We start from the raw sequence: 20704 nt of genomic DNA, 5'->3' as shown, positions 1-20704 counted from the left end.
GGGAGAGGAATAGAGAGTTAGAAACATTGATCAGCTGCCTCCTGCATGCCCCCTACTGGGGGTGTGCCCACAACCCAGGTACATGCCCTTGACTGGAATCGAACCTGGGACCCTTCAGTCCGCAGGCCGAAGCTCTATCCACTAAGCCAAACCGGTTAGGGCGGAAGTAATCTTGTTACACAAAATCGTCTTAGTCCATTCGGGCTGCTATCACAAAAATACCAACATTAAACAGCATTTACTTCTCACGCTTCTGGAGGCTAGGATGTCCAGATCAAGGCACTGGTAGATTCAGTGTCTGGTTTTAGCTCAGTCTTGGTTCATAGATGCTGTCCTGGTATGACATTAGGGGCAAGGGAGCTCTCTGAGGTCTCTTTTATAAGGGTACTCATCCCATTCATGAGAGCTCCATTCTCATGACCTAAGCACTTCCCAAAGGTCCTACCTCCAAATACCAGCACACTGGGAATTAGGTTTAACATAAGAATTGTGAAGGAACACAAACATTCCCTTTAATAGCAACTATCTTGTCTAGAGTGACAAGATTTCACATGAGGCCCATGGTCAGAGAAACTGTTTTAATCCTGAATCTGGGGAGTGGGTGCATACATATATAGGAAAAGGTACCAGGCAGGATAAAATTTAAGATCTTGCCATTGGCCCTGGCCAGGTTGCTCAGTTGGATAGAGTGAGCGTCATCTCGATATGCCAAGATGTGCCCCTACATCAGGGCACATACAAGAATCAAACTATGAATGCATAAAGAAGTGGAACAACAAATCTCTCTCTTCCTTCCCCTCTCTAAAAATCAATTTTAAAAACTTATCATTATATAAATTATTTCTTTTGGTTTTTTAATATTAAAGTTTTTCATTTCCTCTCCTCAATTTCCTTTGTGAAATAGTTGCTGACCCATAACTCTGCTTTTTAAAAAAACATTAAATCTTTATTGTTGACAGTATTGCATAAGCTCCCCCATTGATCCCTTCTATGCCCCTGTCCCCTGCCCCAGGCCTTCACCATCCTATTGTCTGTGCCCATGGGTTATGCATATATGCATACAAGTTCTTTGGTTGATCTCTTCCCACACACCCCTGCCTTCCCTCTGAAATTCCACAGTCTGTTCCAGGCTTCTATGTCTCTGGATCTATTTTGTTCTGCTTGCTTTAAAAATATATATATATATATATATATATATATATATATATATATATATATTTAAATTGATTTCAGAGAGGAAAGGAGAGGGAGAGAGATAGAAACATCAATGATGAGAGAAAATCATTGATCGGCTGCCTCCCGCATGCCCCACACTGGGGATCAAGCCCACAACCGGGGCATGTGCCCTGACAGGGAATAAAACCATAACCTCCTGGTTCATAGGTCAGTGTTCAACCACTCAGCCACTCTGGCCCAGCTGCTTTGTTTTTAAATCCTCACCTGAGGCTATTTCCCTCTTTCCATTGATTTTCAGACAGTGGAAGGGAGGGAGGAGGGGGAGAGAGAGAGAGAAAAACATCAACATGGGAGAGACACATTAATTGGTTTGCCTCCAGCACATGCCCTGACTGGTGCTGGGTATCAAACCCAGTACATGCCCTTGACCAGGAATTGAACCCTCAACCTTCAGTTTGAGGGCCAAAGCTCTACTCACTGAGCAAAACTGACCAGGACAACTCTACTTCTTTGAAATGCACCCAATGTCAGTATTTTATTTTTTTTAATCCTCACCCGAGGGTATTTTTCCATTGATTTTTAGAGAACGTGGAAGAGAGAGGGAAAGACAGAAATATCAATGTGAGAGAAACAACATCGATTGGTTGCCTCCTGCATGTGCCCCGACCAGGGCCTGGGCCAGGGAGGAGCCTGCAACCAAAGTTCCCGCCATTGACCGGAATCGAACCTGGGACCCTTGGGTCCACAGGCCAATGCACTATCCACTGGCCCATTGTCACTATGTTTGTTTGTTTGTTTGTTGTATTTTTGTTAATCCTCTCCTGAGAATATTTTTCCATTGATTTTTGATAGAGTGGAAGGGAGAGATCCAGCAAGGGAGGGGGGGAGAGAGATATCAATGTGAGAGAGACATCCGTTGGCTGCCTCCCAAACTTGTGGATCCAGCCTGCAACCCAGGTACGTGTCCTTGACTAGGAATCAAACCCGGGACCCTTTAGTGTGCAGGCCAATGCTCTAGTCACTGAGCCACACTGGCCAGGGCAGATTGTCAGTTTTTAAAAAGTATATGGTGTAAGTGCTACCAGAAAGGGGACCTGGCCCTGAACGGGTCTGCCTAGGGCTAGCTGGTAGAGTGTGGGTTCTTGACTTCATGCAGGAAAATTCTCAAAACATGAATCCAGATTCATTCAAGAGGGCATTTATTAAAGCTGGGGACAGAGAGACAAGAAAGGGCTGGGGAAATGAACCTGGTCTGCTTTGGCTCACTAAGAACTCCAAGAAAAAGGGCTCTGGGGACAGTTCAAGGGGTTTGCCCGTTGCTGTTAGGGGATGAACTACCATTGTTCATTGCTGTCCTGATTGCAGGCCTCGTGGGGTCCCTTAGAGTTTAAGAGATTCGTGCCTGTCGGGAAGAAGAGGGAGGAGGTGCGGGCATGCACCCAGGAGGGAGAGCAGGAGCTGGACCTTTGTTTTTTCTTTCTGGACCTTTGTTTTGAGGGGTTATAAAGGCTGGGCCTTTAAGGAAGGTCTTAGGGGGGATCTCAATGGAATATTCATCAGTTTTATGCTGATGTGCCAAAATGAAATTTCTTCCCTTAACTTCGTCTGTCCAGCGGCTGGCCAATGGCACTAATTGGATTTCTGCTGTTTCCCTGAGTAGGGTGATTTAAACATTTACCCTCTGCTTGGGGAGAAGTGCAAACCATTTACTTGTAAGTGTCTCTGGCTTAGGGAAGATAGGATTTACTAGATGCCTGCAAACCGCTTGGCATCTAGATTTTCTATTTAATTCTGCCTCAGTTTCCCTGTGGTCCTGGCTTATGGGCCTGTCTCCTAAGAATTGTTTATCTATCTTCTCAAAGATACCGCCTGAGGGCAAGGACTCTTACCTCTCCTTGCCACCCTGGCTAGGTGCTCCACCAACAGTCAACAATGATAACCAAGATGACTTAGGAAAAGGTGTGCTTTCCAGCCAGTAGGTGAACAAGTTTGAGGCTCTGTGCGCTGAGCCCCCATCCCTGGTTGTGGAGTAACTCAAGGGAGGGCAGGCAAGGACTTTTCCTTAAGGCGCCTGCAGCCTTCTCTCTTCCTTCCTCAGGCAGGGGCAGGTAAGAACTGAGGCAAATCTACTTTCCTTCCGTCGGAGGAAGTCTGTTGAATAGGCAAAGAGGGCAGAGCGAAGGGAGGTGGGTGGTCCCCGCCTATTCTGTGCTGGAGAGGGAGGTCTGCCGCTGGCAGGTCCGAGGCGCTCCAAGGTAGCGTGCTAACGTCGGTAACAGGCATTGGGACCGGCACAAACCACGAAGAAAACCCCGGCCTCTAAAGACACTGCGCTCCTTTCCTCTTCTGGGTCCTCAGAAGGGACCAGGAGAACCTGGAAGGTCCGTAAGGCAGGCAAGGGGCAAGGGTTGCTCGCTGAATCCCGGACGGTAGAGACACTAGTGAGTCTGGGCGGCAGCGCGGAGGGGCTGGGAGGAGCGCTGAGCCAGGGCGGAGTCCAGAGGACTCTGGACCTTCCCCCCGCCCCACCCCCCTCCCCCCGCCCGAGCTGCCCTGCTCTCCGCACACAAGCCCCGCCCCGGAGGTCCGGCTCTGTCCCAGGGATGCGGCTGGCTGCGCTCACTCCCCAGCTGGGGCCCGGGGAGCCTCCGGACGGAGAGGCTCCCGCCCGCCCCGAACCGTAGGCTGCATGGAGGGGCCGCTCACTGTGCCACCCGGGTTGGAGCCACCGCAGGGAGGCGGAGCCGCCGCTATTCCGGAGCTGGGACCCCGGCAGCACCCGGGACACGAGACGGCGGCGCAGCGGTACAGCGCCCGCCTGCTGCAGGCCGGCTGCGAGCCCGAGAGGTGACGCCAGGGCAGAGCGCGCGGGGCGCATCCGGGGCGGGCGCGGCGGCGGCTCGGGGTACCTGGCGGCGCTGTGCGGGAGGGCAGGGGCAGACCCCACCCTCCTGGCCCTCTTACCGCTTCCACCTCTAACTTCCTGAAAACGGGGGGCTCAGACGCCGAGCACCCAGCTTCGGTTGGGGCATGCAGGCAGGCACTGTGAAGAGGGTTCGGTGTTGCGGTGCACCGGGGAGTAAATCGGGAAGAAGAAAAAAAACGCTCCCTAAAATCTTAGCCCTGGATCAGACCTCCGAATACACACCCGACGACACCTGGCCCAAGTGGCTTCGACTGCAGGGATTCAAACAGTGCTTGTTGGAGAACCTACCCAACTGTGCTCCCTCCTCCTTAGCTTGTTTCCTCTTAGAGGCTTCTTACTGGCAGGTGTAGGTGTCCCGATGGGTGGCCTTCTGGGAGCTGGTGAGCACGCTGTCCCCTCCTCGCTGCTCTGATGAGGTCTGATGAGGCTGCCAGTGCCACCCACATCAGGATAGCTCCCAAGATGCAGGACCCGCTCCTACCCTTAGTCTGCTGGGGTCTGTAAGGGTCCTTGGCGGGAGAGTGGGAGTGTTGAGCCGGGCCCCAGGGGACTGGCTGAAAAGGAGACAGTAGCTAATCTCTGGATTGTATCACAGCTTGAAATGCAGTCCCACTGTCCTTCCGGTCCAGAGGATTTGGACTTCTTTCTCTGCCCCATCTGTTGGTGCTCAGCAGCTTGGGGAGGTGACCGGGAAGCTGGTTTGGGGGGAAGGGGGGGGCGAGTCTGGGGGAATTAACCCTGCAGCTCTACCCAGGGCCTGGATGATTACGTAAGAACTTCTAACCGCTTAAGGGGTGCCGGGTAAAGCCTGGCCCCTCCTGCCCCATAGGCTGCCTCTCTAGAATTGAGTCAGGTTTGGGCAACCCCATCCTTCCTCCTATCCTAGAAATCTTAACTACTGGGGCTCGGGGTCTGGGGTGATACAGAGAGGCCACAGGATGTGAGGAAGTGGGCTGGAGCACCAGGGCTTGATGGAGGCAGTGACCTGACTAGAGCGGGTATTGAAAAGTCTATCAGAGCTCAGACCAGGCCCCCCTAGGAGCACCCCTTCTCTGCCCCGAGGGCCATCCCCACCCCACCGCAGGCTCCAAAGAGCCTGTGTAAAACCTGAGCCCCTGGCAGGTGGTGTAATGAGATTCAAAACCTGCTGGCTAGACCTCCACCTGCTGCCGCTGGCTGAGAGCTGTGGGAAGAGGACAGGGTTCCACGAGAAGCCCTGGGTTTGAGGTCAGGGTTATTGCTCTCTGGCTTGTTTTGGGGTAGCCATGTCTCCTGTCCCAGCTTAGCAATGCCAGTGTTGTTATTGCCCCCACGCCCCACAACTCACCCTAAAAATGTTTTGAGATCTTGCCCATTCAAACAGCCCAGGCCAGATAAAGACCTCAGGGCTGCCTGCATGGATCTTGGTGCCCAGCTAGGACACCAGTTCCTCCCCGCCACCCCGAGGAAAGGACTGGAAGGGACTTAGGCCTGCTATCCGGCCCTGCTGCCTTCACAGTTGCTAGGTGGGGAGTCTCAGGGGACCAACAGCCCTTCCTTGGCTGAGGAGGCCCACTGGTTGCCTGGTGTCTCCTCCCCATGGAGGAAGCAGCTAGGGGAGATCAGGAAGAGGGAGGAGGGAGGGGGGAGGGGGAGGGGGGAGGTGGATTAACAGTCTCTGGAAAAGGACAGCCTAACCCAGGGCTGAGCCCAGCAGCTTAGAGTAATGAGGAGCCCTGACACAGGTCAAAGCAGGAGGGGTTGTGGGGCGACAGGAGAAGGGGAGTAGGGCTGTGCGGTCTGTTGTCACCAGGAAAGGGACCCTCCTCACAATTCAGTCCATCATCCTCCTCCCCTGGTCCGAGCTGTAGATTGGGACACATGTCACTAGAGATGGCAGAGCCCAGCTGCTATCCTGGACTCCAGCCTGGTGGAACCCTAAACAGTACCCTAGCCACTTCTGACCCATGCGTAGGGGATAGTGACCCAGGGCAGGTTCCCTTGAAACCCAGAGCGATCACATGGACAGCCTGTGCTCTCTGCCTGCAGTGCCATTACCCAGGCTGCCATTACTCTGAATGGCCAGGGTGCTGTCTTTGCCTGGTCTCACTACTCTGCTTCCAGGTGACCACTAACAGGTCCTAGTGCTGGTCCCCTCAGGGTAACCCCCTTCCCCGTAAGGCACATGTCCTCTAGATGAGTTTATAAGAGCTGAGAAATCGGAAGTGCTCCCAGGGCGTCCATGGCAAGCCTCAGCAGAGAACCCCAGCAGGTGGGCTTTCTTCCTGCCCATGCCAGAGGGCCTTCAGAGGCCCCCAACAGGAACTCTCCTTGGAGCTCCACTGGCGGGGAGGGTCTGTGATGTTCCAGTCCTTCACAGGAAGAGGAAAGAGGATGCTGTGAAATCTGTGAGCTCCTCCAGCACACCCAGCCTCATCGCCCTAGCTCTGTGACAGGCCTCCCCTCCCCTCTGCACACAGATGGAACAGTCTGTGTTTTCCTGGTAGGGTCCCGGGGGTGGGGGGTGGGGCGGGAGGGGTGTCACTGGGGGGAGGCTGGGCATCTCAGGGAGACTCCCCTGGGCCTGGCTGTCACCACACTGCTGAGAGGTAAACAAACCCAGACTCCCAGAGTTGGGGAGGAATAGGGAGAGCACTACAGACAGCCACCTTGCCAGGGAGAGGACTGTGTCCCTGCCCAGCCTTTCTCTCACCTCACCAAGAAGTGAGCTGCGGGGACCACAGGAAGAGAAGGGGGGGACCAGGCGGTTTGGGTGGGGGAATCTACTCTCTAGCTTTGCTCAGGAAGTAGCATTAACAGTGCTGGTCACCCAATAGGAAAGGGTCTTCCCCCTGCCACACCATCTCCCCCCATGTGAACTAATTTGCTGCCAAATCTTTCTGCCCCCAAGTAGGAATCTGGATCTTACTGGACCCATAGGACCTCCAAACTTCTGCTTTGGCTAATTCTCAAAACTTCTCTAGCCTTTGTCCCAATTTGTATGCATCCCTACCTGCCTAAGGCAGGCCTGTGATCCTTTCTTCTTCCCACCACACTACCCTCCCAAATGAAAACAAACTTCTCCCTCTGGTATCCCTACCACGTTCCGAGCTTTGGACAGGAATCAGAGGCAGTACCCCCCACCCTTTTGCTTTCTGAACTGTGGGTTTTGCATCTGTAAAGTGGGGACACCTAATAATTGGCAATTTAATAGATTGTAGAGTGAATGTGCTCGTTGATGAAAAATGCCTTGTAAACTGCAGAGGGCTTCAAGGCCCCCCAAAGATCAGGGAGTGTCATTGTAAGCATGCCCTCCCTCTAGGAATGAGGTCGGGAGTGGGGGAGGTGGGATTTGAGGGAAGGTGCATCCTCAAACTCCTATGTGTAGGGGAGCTATTGGCCCCGACAGGACTCGCCTGGTCACAGTTTGGGCCCTAGCCTTGGAAAGCCAAACCGTGTTAGAGGTCCCTGGGGGTGTGGAGGAGGCCAGGGGAGACCCATGCTGGTGGAGGCCGGGTGGACTGGGGTGGGCCAGGCAGCGAGCGAGCCTGGGGGCGCGCTGCAGGGGGCCTAGGAGGCGGGGCCGGGCGCGGCGGAGGGGGCGGGGCCGGGTTGGTTCCCGGGTTGGGGGGTGCACCCCCTGCCCCTTCCCGATTCGCACCCGCTACCCCAGCCCAGGTCGTGTGTGTGTGCGCGCGCGCGCTGGGCTCCGCGGGGCCCTTTGTGCGGTGGCGCGGCGCGGGGCGGAGGCGGTGGACTCCCGCGGGAGGGGCGGGAGGGGCGGGAGGAGAGGGCGGCGCCCAGGGCCAGCCCCGCTGCCGCAGCCCCCGCCCCCGGCCGGCCCGGCCCGCGGTAGCGGCGTGGCCTGGGCGTCAGCAGCTGCGGGAGCAGCGGCGGGGCGGCCCGCGCGGGTGTTTATGTCGGGTCGCGGTGTGCCCCAGCAGCATGGCGGATTACCTGATCAGCGGCGGCACCGGCTACGTGCCCGACGATGGGCTCACGGCGCAGCAGCTCTTCGCCAACGCCGACGGGCTCACCTACAAGTAAGCGCGGGGGGGGCCCGGCCCCACCTGAGTGCGGGGACGAACGCGCCGCGGTCCCCCGGTCCGGGCCCTGCACGTGCGCTGCCCCTGCGGTGGCAGCCGCGATCCCGGGGTGGGGGGAGCGATCGGGCGGGGAGGAGGGGGGGGGGGCCGGGGGGCTGAGCAAGGGAAGGAAGGCGGCCAGTGCCGAGTGCAGATGGACGTGGCACAGCGACCTCGCGGCCCTAGGTGCCATGCCCCGTTTCTGGGTAGATCCGGGTCCGGCCTTGCCCCTCCCCCTCGCATGGGCATATCGGCTGCTTGAAGGGGCCTAGGGTGTGTGGGGACCTGAGATGTAGGAGTTATGGAGACTTTGCCCAGACCTTGGTGCAGGACCTCCTCTCACTCACTCGTAGCGTCACTGGGAAGGCAGAGAGGGCCTGCAGCCCAACTATGACAGCTGCTCGGGTGTTGCCCCCAGGAGAGGCCCAGCTGGACCGTGGGGATGTCTCCCTGTTCCCATCGTCCAGTCCTCTTTACACTGCGCCTCTGTCGGCCCACAGGTTAGCACTAGTGCCCCCCTGGGAATGAGTATTGTGTGACTGCCACCCCCAACGCCACCGCACATGGGATTTTGGAGGAGATCAAGACCTTTTTCTCTCTGCCTCTGGCTTTAGTTTGCTTTTCTGTGGGCCCTGGGCCAGTTGTCCTGCGGGCTGCAGGCCTGGCACTAGCTCTCCTTCTGGCTGCAGGACTGTGTCCATGCCAGGAAGGAGCATCAGAAGCTTGGGGCTGAGGCGGAGTGGGGCTGCTGGCCAGCCACGAGCACCCCTGCCCAGTCTCCTGCCAGTCCCTGCCCTTGCCTGCAAGCGCTTCTGCTGGGCAGGCAGTTTCCCTAGACACCAGGTGTCTCCTGCCTGCCCATAGCTGGGATGTGGGCCAGGTGAGGGGTGCATAGATACCTAGGACATGTCAAGGGGCCCCGACTCTTGCATTTCTTCTCCAGACTGAACATGAGCCACAGAGCCTCTTTGCTATTCAGCAAGAAGGGCTGCCATGGGTCAGAGGCGGTTAAGATTCTCTTTCTTTGGCAGTCTTTTTAATATTTTTTTAAATTCTTAAAATTTTTATTGATTTCAGAGAGGAAGGGAAATGGAGAGTGATAGAAACATCAATGATGAGAGAAACTCATTGAAGGGCTGCCTCCTGCACACCCCCTACTGGGGATAGAGCCCGAAACCCAGGCATGTGCCCTTGACCGGAATTGAACCCGGGACCCTTCAGACCTCAGGCCGACGCTCTATCCACTGAGCCAAACCGGCTAGGGCTCTTTGGCAGTTTTTGATGAGTGGGGAGAGAGTATCCCTTTGATATATTTTTCACTAGAGTCTGCCAAGGAAACTCCCTGGGGATATTGCTCTGAGTTGCTCTTGGCCTTGGGAGGTTAAAGACCCCACCCCTCCCATTCACCCTGTTGCTTTTCCTTCCTGTGCTCAGGTGCCAGCTGCTTTTCTTAGTCAAGTTGGGAGTGTTCCTGAAGTGTGGGGGGACTGAGCCATCGGGGCCCCGGGGCGCTGTACTGGGCTTTGCCATACTTGTGCAGGCCTGTGCCCCCTTCTGGGGTTTGCTGTGACCACGGCCCAGTCTAGTGTTTTACAGCTGCCATGCTTTGGCTGGGGCCCCAGGGTTCTGGTTCTAACCGGAAGGCCCCTTCCTCAAGCCCTTTCCCATCTCAGGCCATGCCTGTTGGTTGCTTCAGTCCAACTGGTCAGGCAGCAATGCCTACTTTGTCAGAACATGCCCTGCTCCTGCTCAGCCCCCTGGGGTCCCTCGAGCTGTTCTGAAACCTGTGTGACTCAGCAGCCCTGACACTTGGCTGTGTGCAGCTTGTCCTGTGCCGTGTGGTGTTCATATCATGCTGCACTTATAAATTGTTCTCAGGCCCAGCCGGCGTGGCTCAGTGGTTGAGCGTCAACCTATGAACCAGGAGGTCACGGTTCAATTCCCAGACTGGGCACATGCAGGCTTGATCCCCAGTGTGGGGCATACAGGAGGCAGCCGATCAATGATTCTCTCTCATCGTTGATCTTTCTATCTCTCTCTCCCTCTCCCTTCCTCTCTGAAATGAATAAAAATATATTTAAAATAAATAAATAAATAAGTTGTTCTGGGGTTCATTCCCTGTCGCCTCCCTCTATTAAGATAGAGATGCTTTCGAAGGCAGGCCATGTATCTGCCTTGTGTGGCATTATGGGAACTTTTATGTTCCTTGGTGAACTCTGAGCCCTAGAGGCGACAGACATTTTGAGCAACTGCCTTGGTGGTTCCCCAGGTCCATAGACCTTCCGCTGCCTTTGTTTGTAGCTCTCTGAGCTGAAATCAGCAAGATCCTAGTGGGGGGCACAAGACGGGTTCAGCCCTGAAGGGACAGCAGGGACCAGAGGGCTCCAGGCTCTGCCCCTCTCCGGACCCCATGCTGCTTCCCCTGGCATGGCAGGCCCTGCCCCTTTTAAGTACCCCTTCTCATCCAGTAACACTCACTTTTCTCTCTTCATAGCGACTTCCTGATTCTCCCAGGATTCATAGACTTCATAGCTGATGAGGTGGTGAGTACCTCTTCTGCTGACCCCGGGGAGAGAGGCTGTGCATATGGTGGAAGAGGCTGATTTCTTGCTCAGGGGCAGGAAGAGAAGAGACTTTTCTTGGGAATGTGGTAGATGTAGCCTTTATTGCTGCCAGAGAAGCTGACACAGTGCAATGGGCTGTGCTTAATGTGGCAGAGGCAGCTGCAGGGATTCGCGGTATCCTGAGTGGTGGGCCTGGCCCAGAGCCAGAGGGCTCTCTGTCACTGACAGAGCCTGCCATGAGGTTCACAGGGATGGGGGTGGGCGTGCATGTGGCTGTCTTTTTACCGTAAACTGGAAGGATTGGTTTTTTGTCTGAAATGCTGAGCAGGGACATGATAGAAGCCAATAAAATTATGCAGACTTTGAATGACATGGACAGACTTGTTCACAGATCCAGATATACAAGAATTGGCAAGAGGGTTTAAAGAAGTTAGATTTTTGACAAATACAAGGAAACACAGTGCCTTGCTTGCCTGAGGGCTCAGCTATAAGCCAAGCGAATGAGCAATATCTTTTACCTAATTAACATATAATGAACTCACAGAATGTAGGGGTGTAGTGCTGATAGAAGTAAGTTATTTCACAGAAAAGTTAGATTATTTGCTTGGCCAGCGTGACTCAGTGGTTGAGCATTGACCTATGAACCAAGAGGTCATGGTTCGATTCCCCGTCAGGGCACATACCCAGGTTGCGGGCTCAATCCCCAGTGTGGGGCGTGCCGGAGGCAGCCTGTCAATGATTCTCTCTCATCATTGATATTTCTCTCTCTCCTTTCTTCTCTGATATCAATTAAAAAATATTTTTAAAAGTTAGATTATTTTTTAAAATATATATTTTTATTAAGTTCAGAGAAGAAGGGAGAGGGAGAGAGAGATAGAAACATCAGCGATGAGAATCATCGATTGGCTGCCTCCTGCACGCCCCCCACCGAGGACCGAGCCCACAACCCGGGCATGCGCCCTTGACCGGAATCGAACCTGGGACCCCTCAGTCTGCAGGCCGATCCTCTATCCACTGAGCCAAACCAGCTAGGGCAAAAGTTAGATTATTTTAAGGTGAATTCATACACACTAAAAAACATTCCTCTTGTCGCTGTTAGCAATGTTATTTACTGAGGTCTGATTCTCTTGAAAGGCCAGAGGGCCTAAGTGTGCCTGGCTCGCTTGACCTGGGGGAAGTGTTGACCCAGCCCGTGTAGCCAGTGCTGACTCAGACAGATTTTTAGGGGGAAATTGGAGCTATTCTGGATATTTGCCTTACGACAGCAATAAGGAAGCCTTCATGGCTCAGCTGTTCAGTTGAACCAAGTTTACTAAGCACCTGGCTTTGTGCCAGACCCTGGGTAGGATTCTAGGGAGAGGGGGACAGAACAGCTCCCTCCCGGCCATTGAGGGTCTCTGTCCTGTGGCCTCTGTCGGGAAGGCTGTGGCTCTTCGGTGGTGTGATGGGAGAGGAGAAGGAGGAGTTCTCTAGTCTATGGGTCCAGGGCTCTTAACCAGGGTCTGTGAATGGACTGCGGGGGCCTGTGAATCTCCAGAAACTATATACCAAAGTCTGTGTCTGAGTGTTTGGGCTCTAGGATCCATAGCTGTTGGCTCAGACCTCATGATCTGGCCCTGCCTACCGTTCATAGGCAGATACCTCCCAGATCTGTACTCCCAGCCCTGACCTTTCCTTGAGCTGCAGTCCCTCAGTCATCTACTTTCCTGGATGCTGAAAGACGCCTTCCCATGCCTTCCCCTTCCCTGTCTCCACATCCTCTGCCTGGACCTGTCAGCAGTCTCCTTGCCGGTCCCCTTGCCGCAGGATTTGTCACCTAGAATCCATTCTCCACATCGGAGCCCGAGTGACATCTTTAAAATAAGTCAAATGGTGCCTCTCTTCTGCTTGTGACCCCGGCAGTGGCTTTTCATCTCTGAATCTAAGCTGTCCCTGGCTTTCAAGGCTACACTTCCTTGCCCCCACCAGCCACCTGCCTCTCTCACGCCCCTCTACTCCACTGCCTTTTTCTTTCTTAAATGCATCTCAGGAAGACCGGGAATCAGAGGCTGGAACCACAGTCCCTCAGACTGGGACTGGCTGCTACTTGTCTCCTGAGAAAGGCTTTCCTGACCACCACACCCCTCTTCCCGTGTCACTTTTCCTCTTGCTTTTCTTTGGAGCCTTCATCCTGGCTGAAATGATTTTGTGCATGTGTTGCGTGCTTGTCTTCTACTTCCCAGTGGAGTTTAAACCATGGGAGAGACAGCAGGGGCCTCATCTGCCTTGTTCACTGCTATATCCCCAAGCCCTTCCCAGTGCTGGGTACATGCAGGAGCTCTGTGAGTGTTTGCTGAGTGAATGATCACACTCTTCACCTGGACTATGCCTTCATCCTCAGGACCTGACTTCAGCTCTGACTCGGAAGATCACGCTGAAGACGCCCCTCATCTCCTCCCCCATGGACACTGTGACAGAGGCTGACATGGCCATCGCTATGGCTGTGAGTTGGGCACCTGGGTTGGGAGTCCAGGGTTGAGGGGACGGAATAGGGTGGGCTGGCATCAGGAGGAATTGGAGTCAGGGGTGGGGATTTCAGAGTGAGGAGGGGCGGGCCCCTGGCTCTGACCGTGCTTCCCTCCCACCCCAGCTGATGGGCGGTATTGGTTTCATTCACCACAACTGCACTCCAGAGTTCCAGGCCAATGAGGTGCGGAAGGTGAAGGCAAGTACCAGGCCTACCCCCGGGAAGAAAATGCCACCTGGCGGCCCCCAACTCCCTGGCCGGCCCCGCAGGCTGGTGCATTCCCTAGTTGATTGCTGTGGGGTCTTGTCTGCCCTTCTCCACAATGGGGGCATAGGGCCCAGCCCTCATTTCCCGCTGGCCCCTCACCCCACTCAGGGGCCTGGCCAGGGCACCTTCCCCCCGTGACCAGGCTGGACACCACCTCAGGCTTCCTTTCCCCTGTCTCTGCCCACAGAAATTTGAGCAGGGCTTCATCACGGACCCTGTGGTGCTGAACCCCTCGCACACCGTGGGCGACGTGCTGGAGGCCAAGATTCGGCATGGCTTCTCTGGCATCCCCATCACGGAGACCGGCACCATGGGTAGCAAGCTGGTGGGCATTGTCACCTCCCGAGACATTGACTTTCTCGCAGAGAAGGACCACACCGTCTTCCTCAGCGAGGTACCTGTAGGGCAGGGAACGCGTGGCCGGGGCAGAGAGAGGACCCCAAGCTGTCTGTGACAGGGACCAGAGGGAGGTCTGGCTCCCTTCTCTCTCACCTGCCAACCTGCAGGCAAATGTTCCTGGCCCCACAGGTGATGACACCGCGAAATGAGCTGGTGGTGGCTCCAGCAGGTGTGACGCTGAAAGAGGCAAATGAGATCCTGCAGCGCAGCAAGAAAGGTAACAGGGAGCAGGCAGAAAACTCTAGACCCGCCCCCAGCCGGGCTTCCTGTACCCCGGCTCCCCCTGCTCCTTCACAGCCGTGCAGGTTGTCCCAGCGAGCAGATGGGGCCTTGGGGAAGGTTTGAATGACCCCAGGCTGGAGCATGATTCCTGAGGTCCTTTTCTTTGCTTAGGAAAGCCTGCCCCTTGTTCAGCATCTTCATGGTATTGGTTTCCCCAAAAAAGTAGCCCTGAGAAATGTTCATGATGAAAAAAGGGCTCTGTGGGCTTATAAGTCGGAAAAATGCTCTTTTCTATATTCCCTATCAATGCATAACAAATTGTACATTAGCTTACTAAAGGCTCCAAGAAGCCCTGAAATTAAATCTATTTGACATTGGGGTTGTTGACATAATATTCATTCGGTCCCTGTGGGAGACACTGGGCCGTGCTTCCCTGGCCCACACTGGATTGTTCTCTGGGGGTGGAATTGTACAGGGCACATGTTTCTCCTGCAGGACAGCCTCACGTATGTGCCCTGGTTAGGAGTTTTTGACCACTGTGGCCTGTGGCCCAGCAGGTGAGAGGCTGCCAGTGCTCAGGGGCTGCCCACCCCAGCCTGGCCAGGCCCCAGGGCAGGAAGTGCTCCAGGAGCCCACTTGGCTTCAAGGTTCCTCTGCTTCCTGTTCCTGGGGAAGAGGTCCAGGCCCCTAGGAGGGCTTCCTGGGTGGTGCTGCCATCTAGTGGCTGGTTTGGGTATTTCAGTGGAATCTCTGGCATGGTCCACCCTACTCCCAAGAGGACTCCAGAGGTGGCTCCTTCATCTCACCACTGCATTCCTCCTCAGGGAAGCTGCCCATTGTCAATGATCGCGACGAGCTGGTGGCCATCATTGCCCGCACCGACCTGAAGAAGAACCGGGACTACCCTCTAGCCTCCAAGGATTCCCACAAGCAACTGCTGTGCGGGGCAGCTGTGGGCACCCGCGAGGACGACAAATATCGCTTGGACCTGCTCACCCAGGCGGGCGCCGATGTCATAGTGCTGGTACAGGCACCCCCCTGGGAGCAGCGGGGTTCCATACAGTAGAGGCTTAGGGAGATCCAGGTTCGCCTCTGGTTGAGCCTGGAGCCACAATCAGGAGGGTCAGTGGTACTGACGGCTCAGACCAACTGTGGGCCCCTCTGAGGGCCTCTGGGCGACTCACACATTGACCTGATGGTTATAGCTCGCATTCATGGGGAACCTCCCACTTGTCAGGCCCTGCTCTCAGACCTCTGGTCTCATTCAGCCTTCCCAACAGCCCCCCGAGGTACAGTTTCCACACCCCTTGTCAGATGAAGAGAGGGAGGCAGAGGAGGTTAAGTTCTTCACTTGGTGAGTGAGTTGTGGGCACAGGACAGGCCCCAGGCGGCCTTGCTGTGAGGACCAGTCCATCAGTGGGTGTGAAAGAGCTTTGTCTGCTCTGAAACTATACATGAATGGTCTTAGCTTTTGGAGGAAAGCAGGCTCTTTTGAGAATCAGTTGTCAAGTATCTTCCCAGAAAAAAACTAACAAAAGAAAATTCTCAGAGCATTTTTGTACAATTTTAGGAGTTTGTCCACTCAGAACCCCCTCTCCCAGGGAGGATCCGCAGCCATCATACCCTAAGCTGCCCCCTTCCCCTCCTCTCAGGACTCATCCCAAGGGAACTCTGAGTATCAGATCGCCATGGTGCACTATATCAAGAAGAAGTACCCCCACCTCCAGCTGATTGGGGGGAATGGTGAGTGTAGAGCCCCCTTCACCCCTGGCCCTGCCCCCTCACCATGTAATTTCCTGTCCTTCCGCATCCCAAGGTGATGGCATATCTACATGGGAGCCCGGGGGCTGAATGAATGGGCTTTGGTCACTGTAGGTGGGGGTGGGGCTGGACTGGGGTCCCAGGGCAGGGCGGGGGCATCCCATCCTCATACTGTTCCTCTTTCCCTGCCACTCCCCACCTTCCCCCAGTGGTGACAGCAGCTCAGGCCAAGAATCTGATTGATGCCGGTGTGGACGGGCTACGTGTGGGCATGGGCTGTGGTTCCATCTGCATCACCCAAGAAGGTGGGTATCAGTAGGAGAAGAGTGACTGCCACTTAGAAGACCCCACTGGCCCCCATAGGCCCTAGGGCCTCACTCTTGTCCCATGGATACATGCCGAGTGGCTTGCTCTGCCAGGCTCCTTCCTGGGATGGTGGGTTCGGGGGTGACCCAGGTCAGACTCTGCCTGTCTGGCTCAATGACTTGGGGGAGGCAGGTGTAAGATGAGGTTACTGAGAGCTTTAGGTGTGTGCCAGCCTGCTTCTCAGATTCTGGTCAAGGAGACCCAAGCTAGAGGCCCAAGGCTGTTGTGACTACTTCTCTGGCTGGTGCTTATGAGAGGCTTGCTCACAGTTTGGATTAGCTTCGTGACGAGGCAGATGCCTAAGTCAGGGAGACAGCATGTCGTTAAATGCCTAAGGATGTATACGTTATCACCGTGTGCTGCTAGCGAGGGAGGGGTTCCACTCGGTCACAAATGCTTTAGCCCAGGGTGTGGCTGCTTTTGCAGGGTAGATACCCAAACACGAAGAGGAGGGGAGTGGGACCCTGACCATGTGTCCCCCTGTGGTTGAGGGGTGTTCCCTGGAGGCTGGAGGTTGACGGGTGGGTCCTTGATTGGCCTGAGGGGATGGACTGGCCCCTCTAGGGAGGGACATTTCCCTAGAACACTGAGTGATCAGTTTGGGGTTTCCTGCTCAAAACATCTCCCTTTCTGGTCTTCAGAGCCTCTGCTTTTAGGTTTCTACCCTTCACTTTAGCTGACCACTGCGATGAAACGTGGGCCTTCCGTTCAGTCACTCAACAAATATTGAGTACCTGTGTGTCAGGCATTGGTCTCAAACTTGGGATGCGATAGGGATAAAACAAAAGACCCCCTGGAGAAGGCCTTTTCCCTGCCTTATCGGGCCTTGCATCCATTCCTACATACATGCTGGCTCCTTGTTCCCATTTGGAACCTCACACTTAAGGACCTTGGTTAAACTTAAACAAATGCAAGGCAATATCCTGAAGGAGATCATGATTATTCTAGTAACAGGCTTTGTAAACGAAGCCTCGAAGGGGAACTTGCTTATGGAGAGAGGTGAGGCTGGGGGCCACCAGGCCTGAGTTCGCCAGTGTAGGGGGTGCAGTACTCCGAAGGCCAGTACCGACCCCTCTCCTATCAGAATGCCCCATAGCGCTGTCATGGACGGGGTGGTCTGGGTCTTTGGAGTGACAGCCACTTTAGTGTTATATGCTGCCACCCATCTGTCCCTCAGAAGAAACATCGAGGCTGGCCCGTCCCTTTTCCTGCGTGGAGGTAGGGCACAGGGAGAAGTGGCCTGTCTCTGGCCCCTCTGTTGCTGTTGACATCTCTGTCTTGCGTCCCCTCCCACAGTGATGGCCTGTGGTCGGCCTCAGGGCACCGCCGTGTACAAGGTGGCGGAGTACGCCCGGCGCTTTGGGGTGCCTGTCATAGCTGACGGTGGCATCCAGACTGTGGGGCAGGTGGTCAAGGCCCTGGCCCTGGGAGCATCCACAGGTGAGGGGTCTGCTGGGGATTGGGCAGGCCTGTGAGGGGCTGGGAGCTGGGCTAGAGGCACTGACCCTGCCCCTCCCCCCACCGCAGTGATGATGGGCTCCCTGCTGGCTGCCACCACGGAGGCCCCCGGCGAGTACTTCTTCTCCGATGGGGTGAGGCTCAAGAAGTACCGGGGCATGGGCTCCTTGGATGCCATGGAGAAGAGCAGCAGCAGCCAGAAACGATACTTCAGGTGCCCTGCCCCTGAGCCCTGGTCCCAGGCCGATCAGCCTGCAACCCTTCAAGGGTCCCCACATACCTTTGACTTCCCGAATAGCACCGAGTCTCCGTATTATATTTCTGGGAACTGAGTCACAGGGCACAAGTAGCGGACCTCCTGACTCGGAATCCATGCTTGCTTATGCTTTAGCCCAGGGTGTGGCTGCTTTGGGGGTTCTTCCATTGGTGCCCTTGAGAGATGGGGTGAGGTCTCCTGAGCCATGGGCTGTCTGGCTCAGTCTCCCTGCCCTCCATACAGTGAGGGGGATAAGGTGAAGATCCCACAGGGCGTATCAGGTTCCATCCAGGACAAAGGCTCCATTCAGAAGTTCGTGCCCTACCTCATAGCAGGGATCCAGCATGGCTGCCAGGATATTGGTGCCCGGAGCCTCTCCGTCCTGAGGTGAGTGCTGTGACTGGGGGCAAGGGGGTGGCAGGTGGGTGGCACCTGGGAGGCTCTTGGCTCCCCCACCCCTGCTTTCTTCCTCTCCCTGCCTCTCCCTCCTCCCTCCCCTCTTCCCTTGGTGCCCTGACCTGCCCCAACAACCTGCCTGCAGGTCCATGATGTACTCGGGAGAGCTCAAGTTTGAGAAGCGGACCATGTCGGCTCAGATCGAGGGTGGTGTCCACGGCCTGCACTCGTAAGTCCGGTGGCCTCCTTGCCCCAGCTGCTGGCACTGGGTCGGGCAGGTGGGACCGTGGTTCAGAGGCTGAGCTGAGGTTTCAGGGGGCCCCATGGACCATCTCCACCAGGGATGGTTATTGCTGCAGGATGTCTCCATCACCCACTCCTACAGGGCCCAACCCACCCTTGAGCCCTGTCCTTGAGCCCTTAGGCAGACAGGTCCCTCCCCTCTCCGTGGGCCGCTCCTCCTAGGCTCCCATCCCTTGCTTCCTTACAAGCTTGGTGGCTGGTGGCTGGTGGCAGGAGCTGGCAGTGTTGGGCTTTTGCTGGTGGCAGCCCCAGGCAGGCAGGTAGAGGCTAGGGATGAGTCCTCTGGCGGGAGAAGCAGAGAGACAGCTGCCAGGGCCAGCGCTGGGGCGACCGTGGGTGGGGGCAGTGCTAGTCAGCAGCAGCAGTAGCAGGCATGTGGCCCCGCCTGGTCGAGAGGGCCTGTCCCCCCAGGCGTAGGCGGGCATCTAACCTCTGTCTCTTTCTGCCCCATCCTCCCGTAGCTATACCTTTCTGCCGTGTAAGTAACTGCGCTGCCCGGGCAAGCGTAGAGTAGAGCAGGGGCACTTTGGGTGGGACCTGGGCTCGGGGTGGGAGGGGGGCACTGCATTGGGGGCGGCCCTGGGGTGTAATCATGGGACATGGACCCTAGGACTAACACCGTGGGGAGGGCAGCCAGCAGTGGCCCCTCCTCCAGCAGAATCTGTAGTACAGTGCGATGTCCCTGACCACAGGCCCGAGGCTGCCCGCCTTGGGCTGGACCCAGTGACCACAAGGGGCCTGGGCCACTGGATGTGCAGGGGTGGGATGGAGACGTGGGCAGCAGAGGTTCAGTGTGGTCAGGGCCATGCCTTCCTGACGCTCCACCCCAGCCCTGAGGACAGTCTGCTCAGCTCTGACCGTGGCCTGAAGGAGCATGGCTGTCTCTGGGCCTGGGAGGACAGGGGCACGGGGCCGGCTCTCCCCCCGCCCCCATGGCTGAGAGGCGGGAGCTTCTGCAGTTCACTGCCTCTCTTTCATCTGGGGGGCTGCCTGGCACCCCCGGGCCTAGGCAGGGGCGTCTGGGAAGGGAGCAGGGTCCACATGCCCACTTTCAGTGCCCCTCCTGCCTTGTCCCCACAGTTACGAGAAGCGGCTGTACTGAGGACGGTGGTGGAAGCTGTGGTGGAGGCCGAGGTGGCAGAGAGAGTACGCCCCAGGGTCCCCCTTTAGGCACAGCCTCCCTCCATAAATGAGTAGTCCACAGATTTGCACTATGGGGCCCAGTTCCTTTCAAGGGAGAGAGCAGGGGAGGCTCGGAGGGTCTGCGGGCCCTTGCTGGGCATCCCCTGCAGCGTCAGGATGCTCCTGGGGCCTGGCTGCCCTGGGAGAGCCCCCACCGGGTTCTCCCTTCTTCAGCCCTCCCTCCCCCCCCGAGCCCACCAACCTGGGCTCTCAGGCCTTGCGCCTGCCTCAGGTTTTCTCACTGCAGTCTGCTCCGGCCTGGCTCCCTCCCCTGGGGCAGGTGGCCCCTCCTGGCTTCTCCTATCGGGTTCCTTCCTCCCCACCCCTCACCCCAGAAATGGTGCTCTCCTGGCCCTGCCTCTGGCTCCTTCCTGGGCTACTGCCCTCTCAGCCGTGGGGTACTTCTGGGCTCCTTACCTAGGCCAGAGGGAGGTCTCTGCCCCCTTCCCCTGGCCCTAGGCCTCCTGCTCCTCAGGCCACTCTCTCTTCCCCTGCCCTGGGGAGGAGGCAGCCCATCATTTTTGACTCACCACCATCCCCAGGTGGACCAAGCCTGCCCTCTCCTCTCAGCTGCAGTTGAAGGCTTTAACTTTGCACACTTTGCGTCACAGTTATGTTGTATATTAAATAATCTGAATAAATCAAGAGATTACAATGTCTCTGCTGTCCTGTCTTTGTCCCTGTTCACTGAGCAGTTGACCCCCATCCTGCTGGTGAGCTGGAGCCCAGAGTCCCATCAGAACCAGGCTCGGGGGGCAGGCCCAGCCTCCCCAGGAAGGTGCTGAGGGCGCTGAGGTACTACTCCAGGGGGTGTGGTACAGGTGGGCCATAGTGGGAGGCCTCCCAGACCCGCTGCCA

General features: G+C 56.2%; 1 protein-coding gene across 2 annotated transcripts; it reads left to right on the top strand.

Moving 5' to 3' along the window:
- Positions 1-3816: 3816 nt before the first annotated feature.
- Positions 3817-20495, top strand: IMPDH1 (inosine monophosphate dehydrogenase 1). Of its 2 annotated transcripts, XM_070423849.1 has the most exons (16): positions 3817-4023; positions 8026-8124; positions 10661-10709; positions 13111-13212; positions 13360-13434; positions 13691-13897; positions 14032-14119; positions 14949-15148; positions 15777-15867; positions 16095-16190; positions 17548-17691; positions 17779-17923; positions 18209-18352; positions 18507-18590; positions 19126-19142; positions 19745-20495. In XM_070423849.1, exons 1-16 carry the CDS (start codon positions 3866-3868, stop codon positions 19855-19857), a joined length of 1812 nt encoding a protein of 603 aa, XP_070279950.1. In that variant the 5' UTR covers positions 3817-3865; the 3' UTR covers positions 19858-20495. The 2 variants fall into 2 exon arrangements, with proteins under 2 accessions (XP_070279950.1, XP_070279952.1); XM_070423851.1 differs by lacking the exon at positions 19126-19142 and having other exon boundaries at positions 19745-19856.
- The last annotated feature ends 209 nt before the right edge of the window (positions 20496-20704 follow it).

Source organism: Myotis yumanensis, unplaced genomic scaffold (genome assembly GCF_028538775.1).
Source record: "Myotis yumanensis isolate MYYU_CA2020_CCGP unplaced genomic scaffold, mMyoYum1.0.hap1 SCAF_9, whole genome shotgun sequence".
Taxonomy (NCBI): domain Eukaryota; kingdom Metazoa; phylum Chordata; class Mammalia; order Chiroptera; family Vespertilionidae; genus Myotis; species Myotis yumanensis.
The sequence above is the reverse complement of the archived record's forward strand: the minus strand, read 5'-3'. Positions and strand labels throughout refer to the sequence as shown.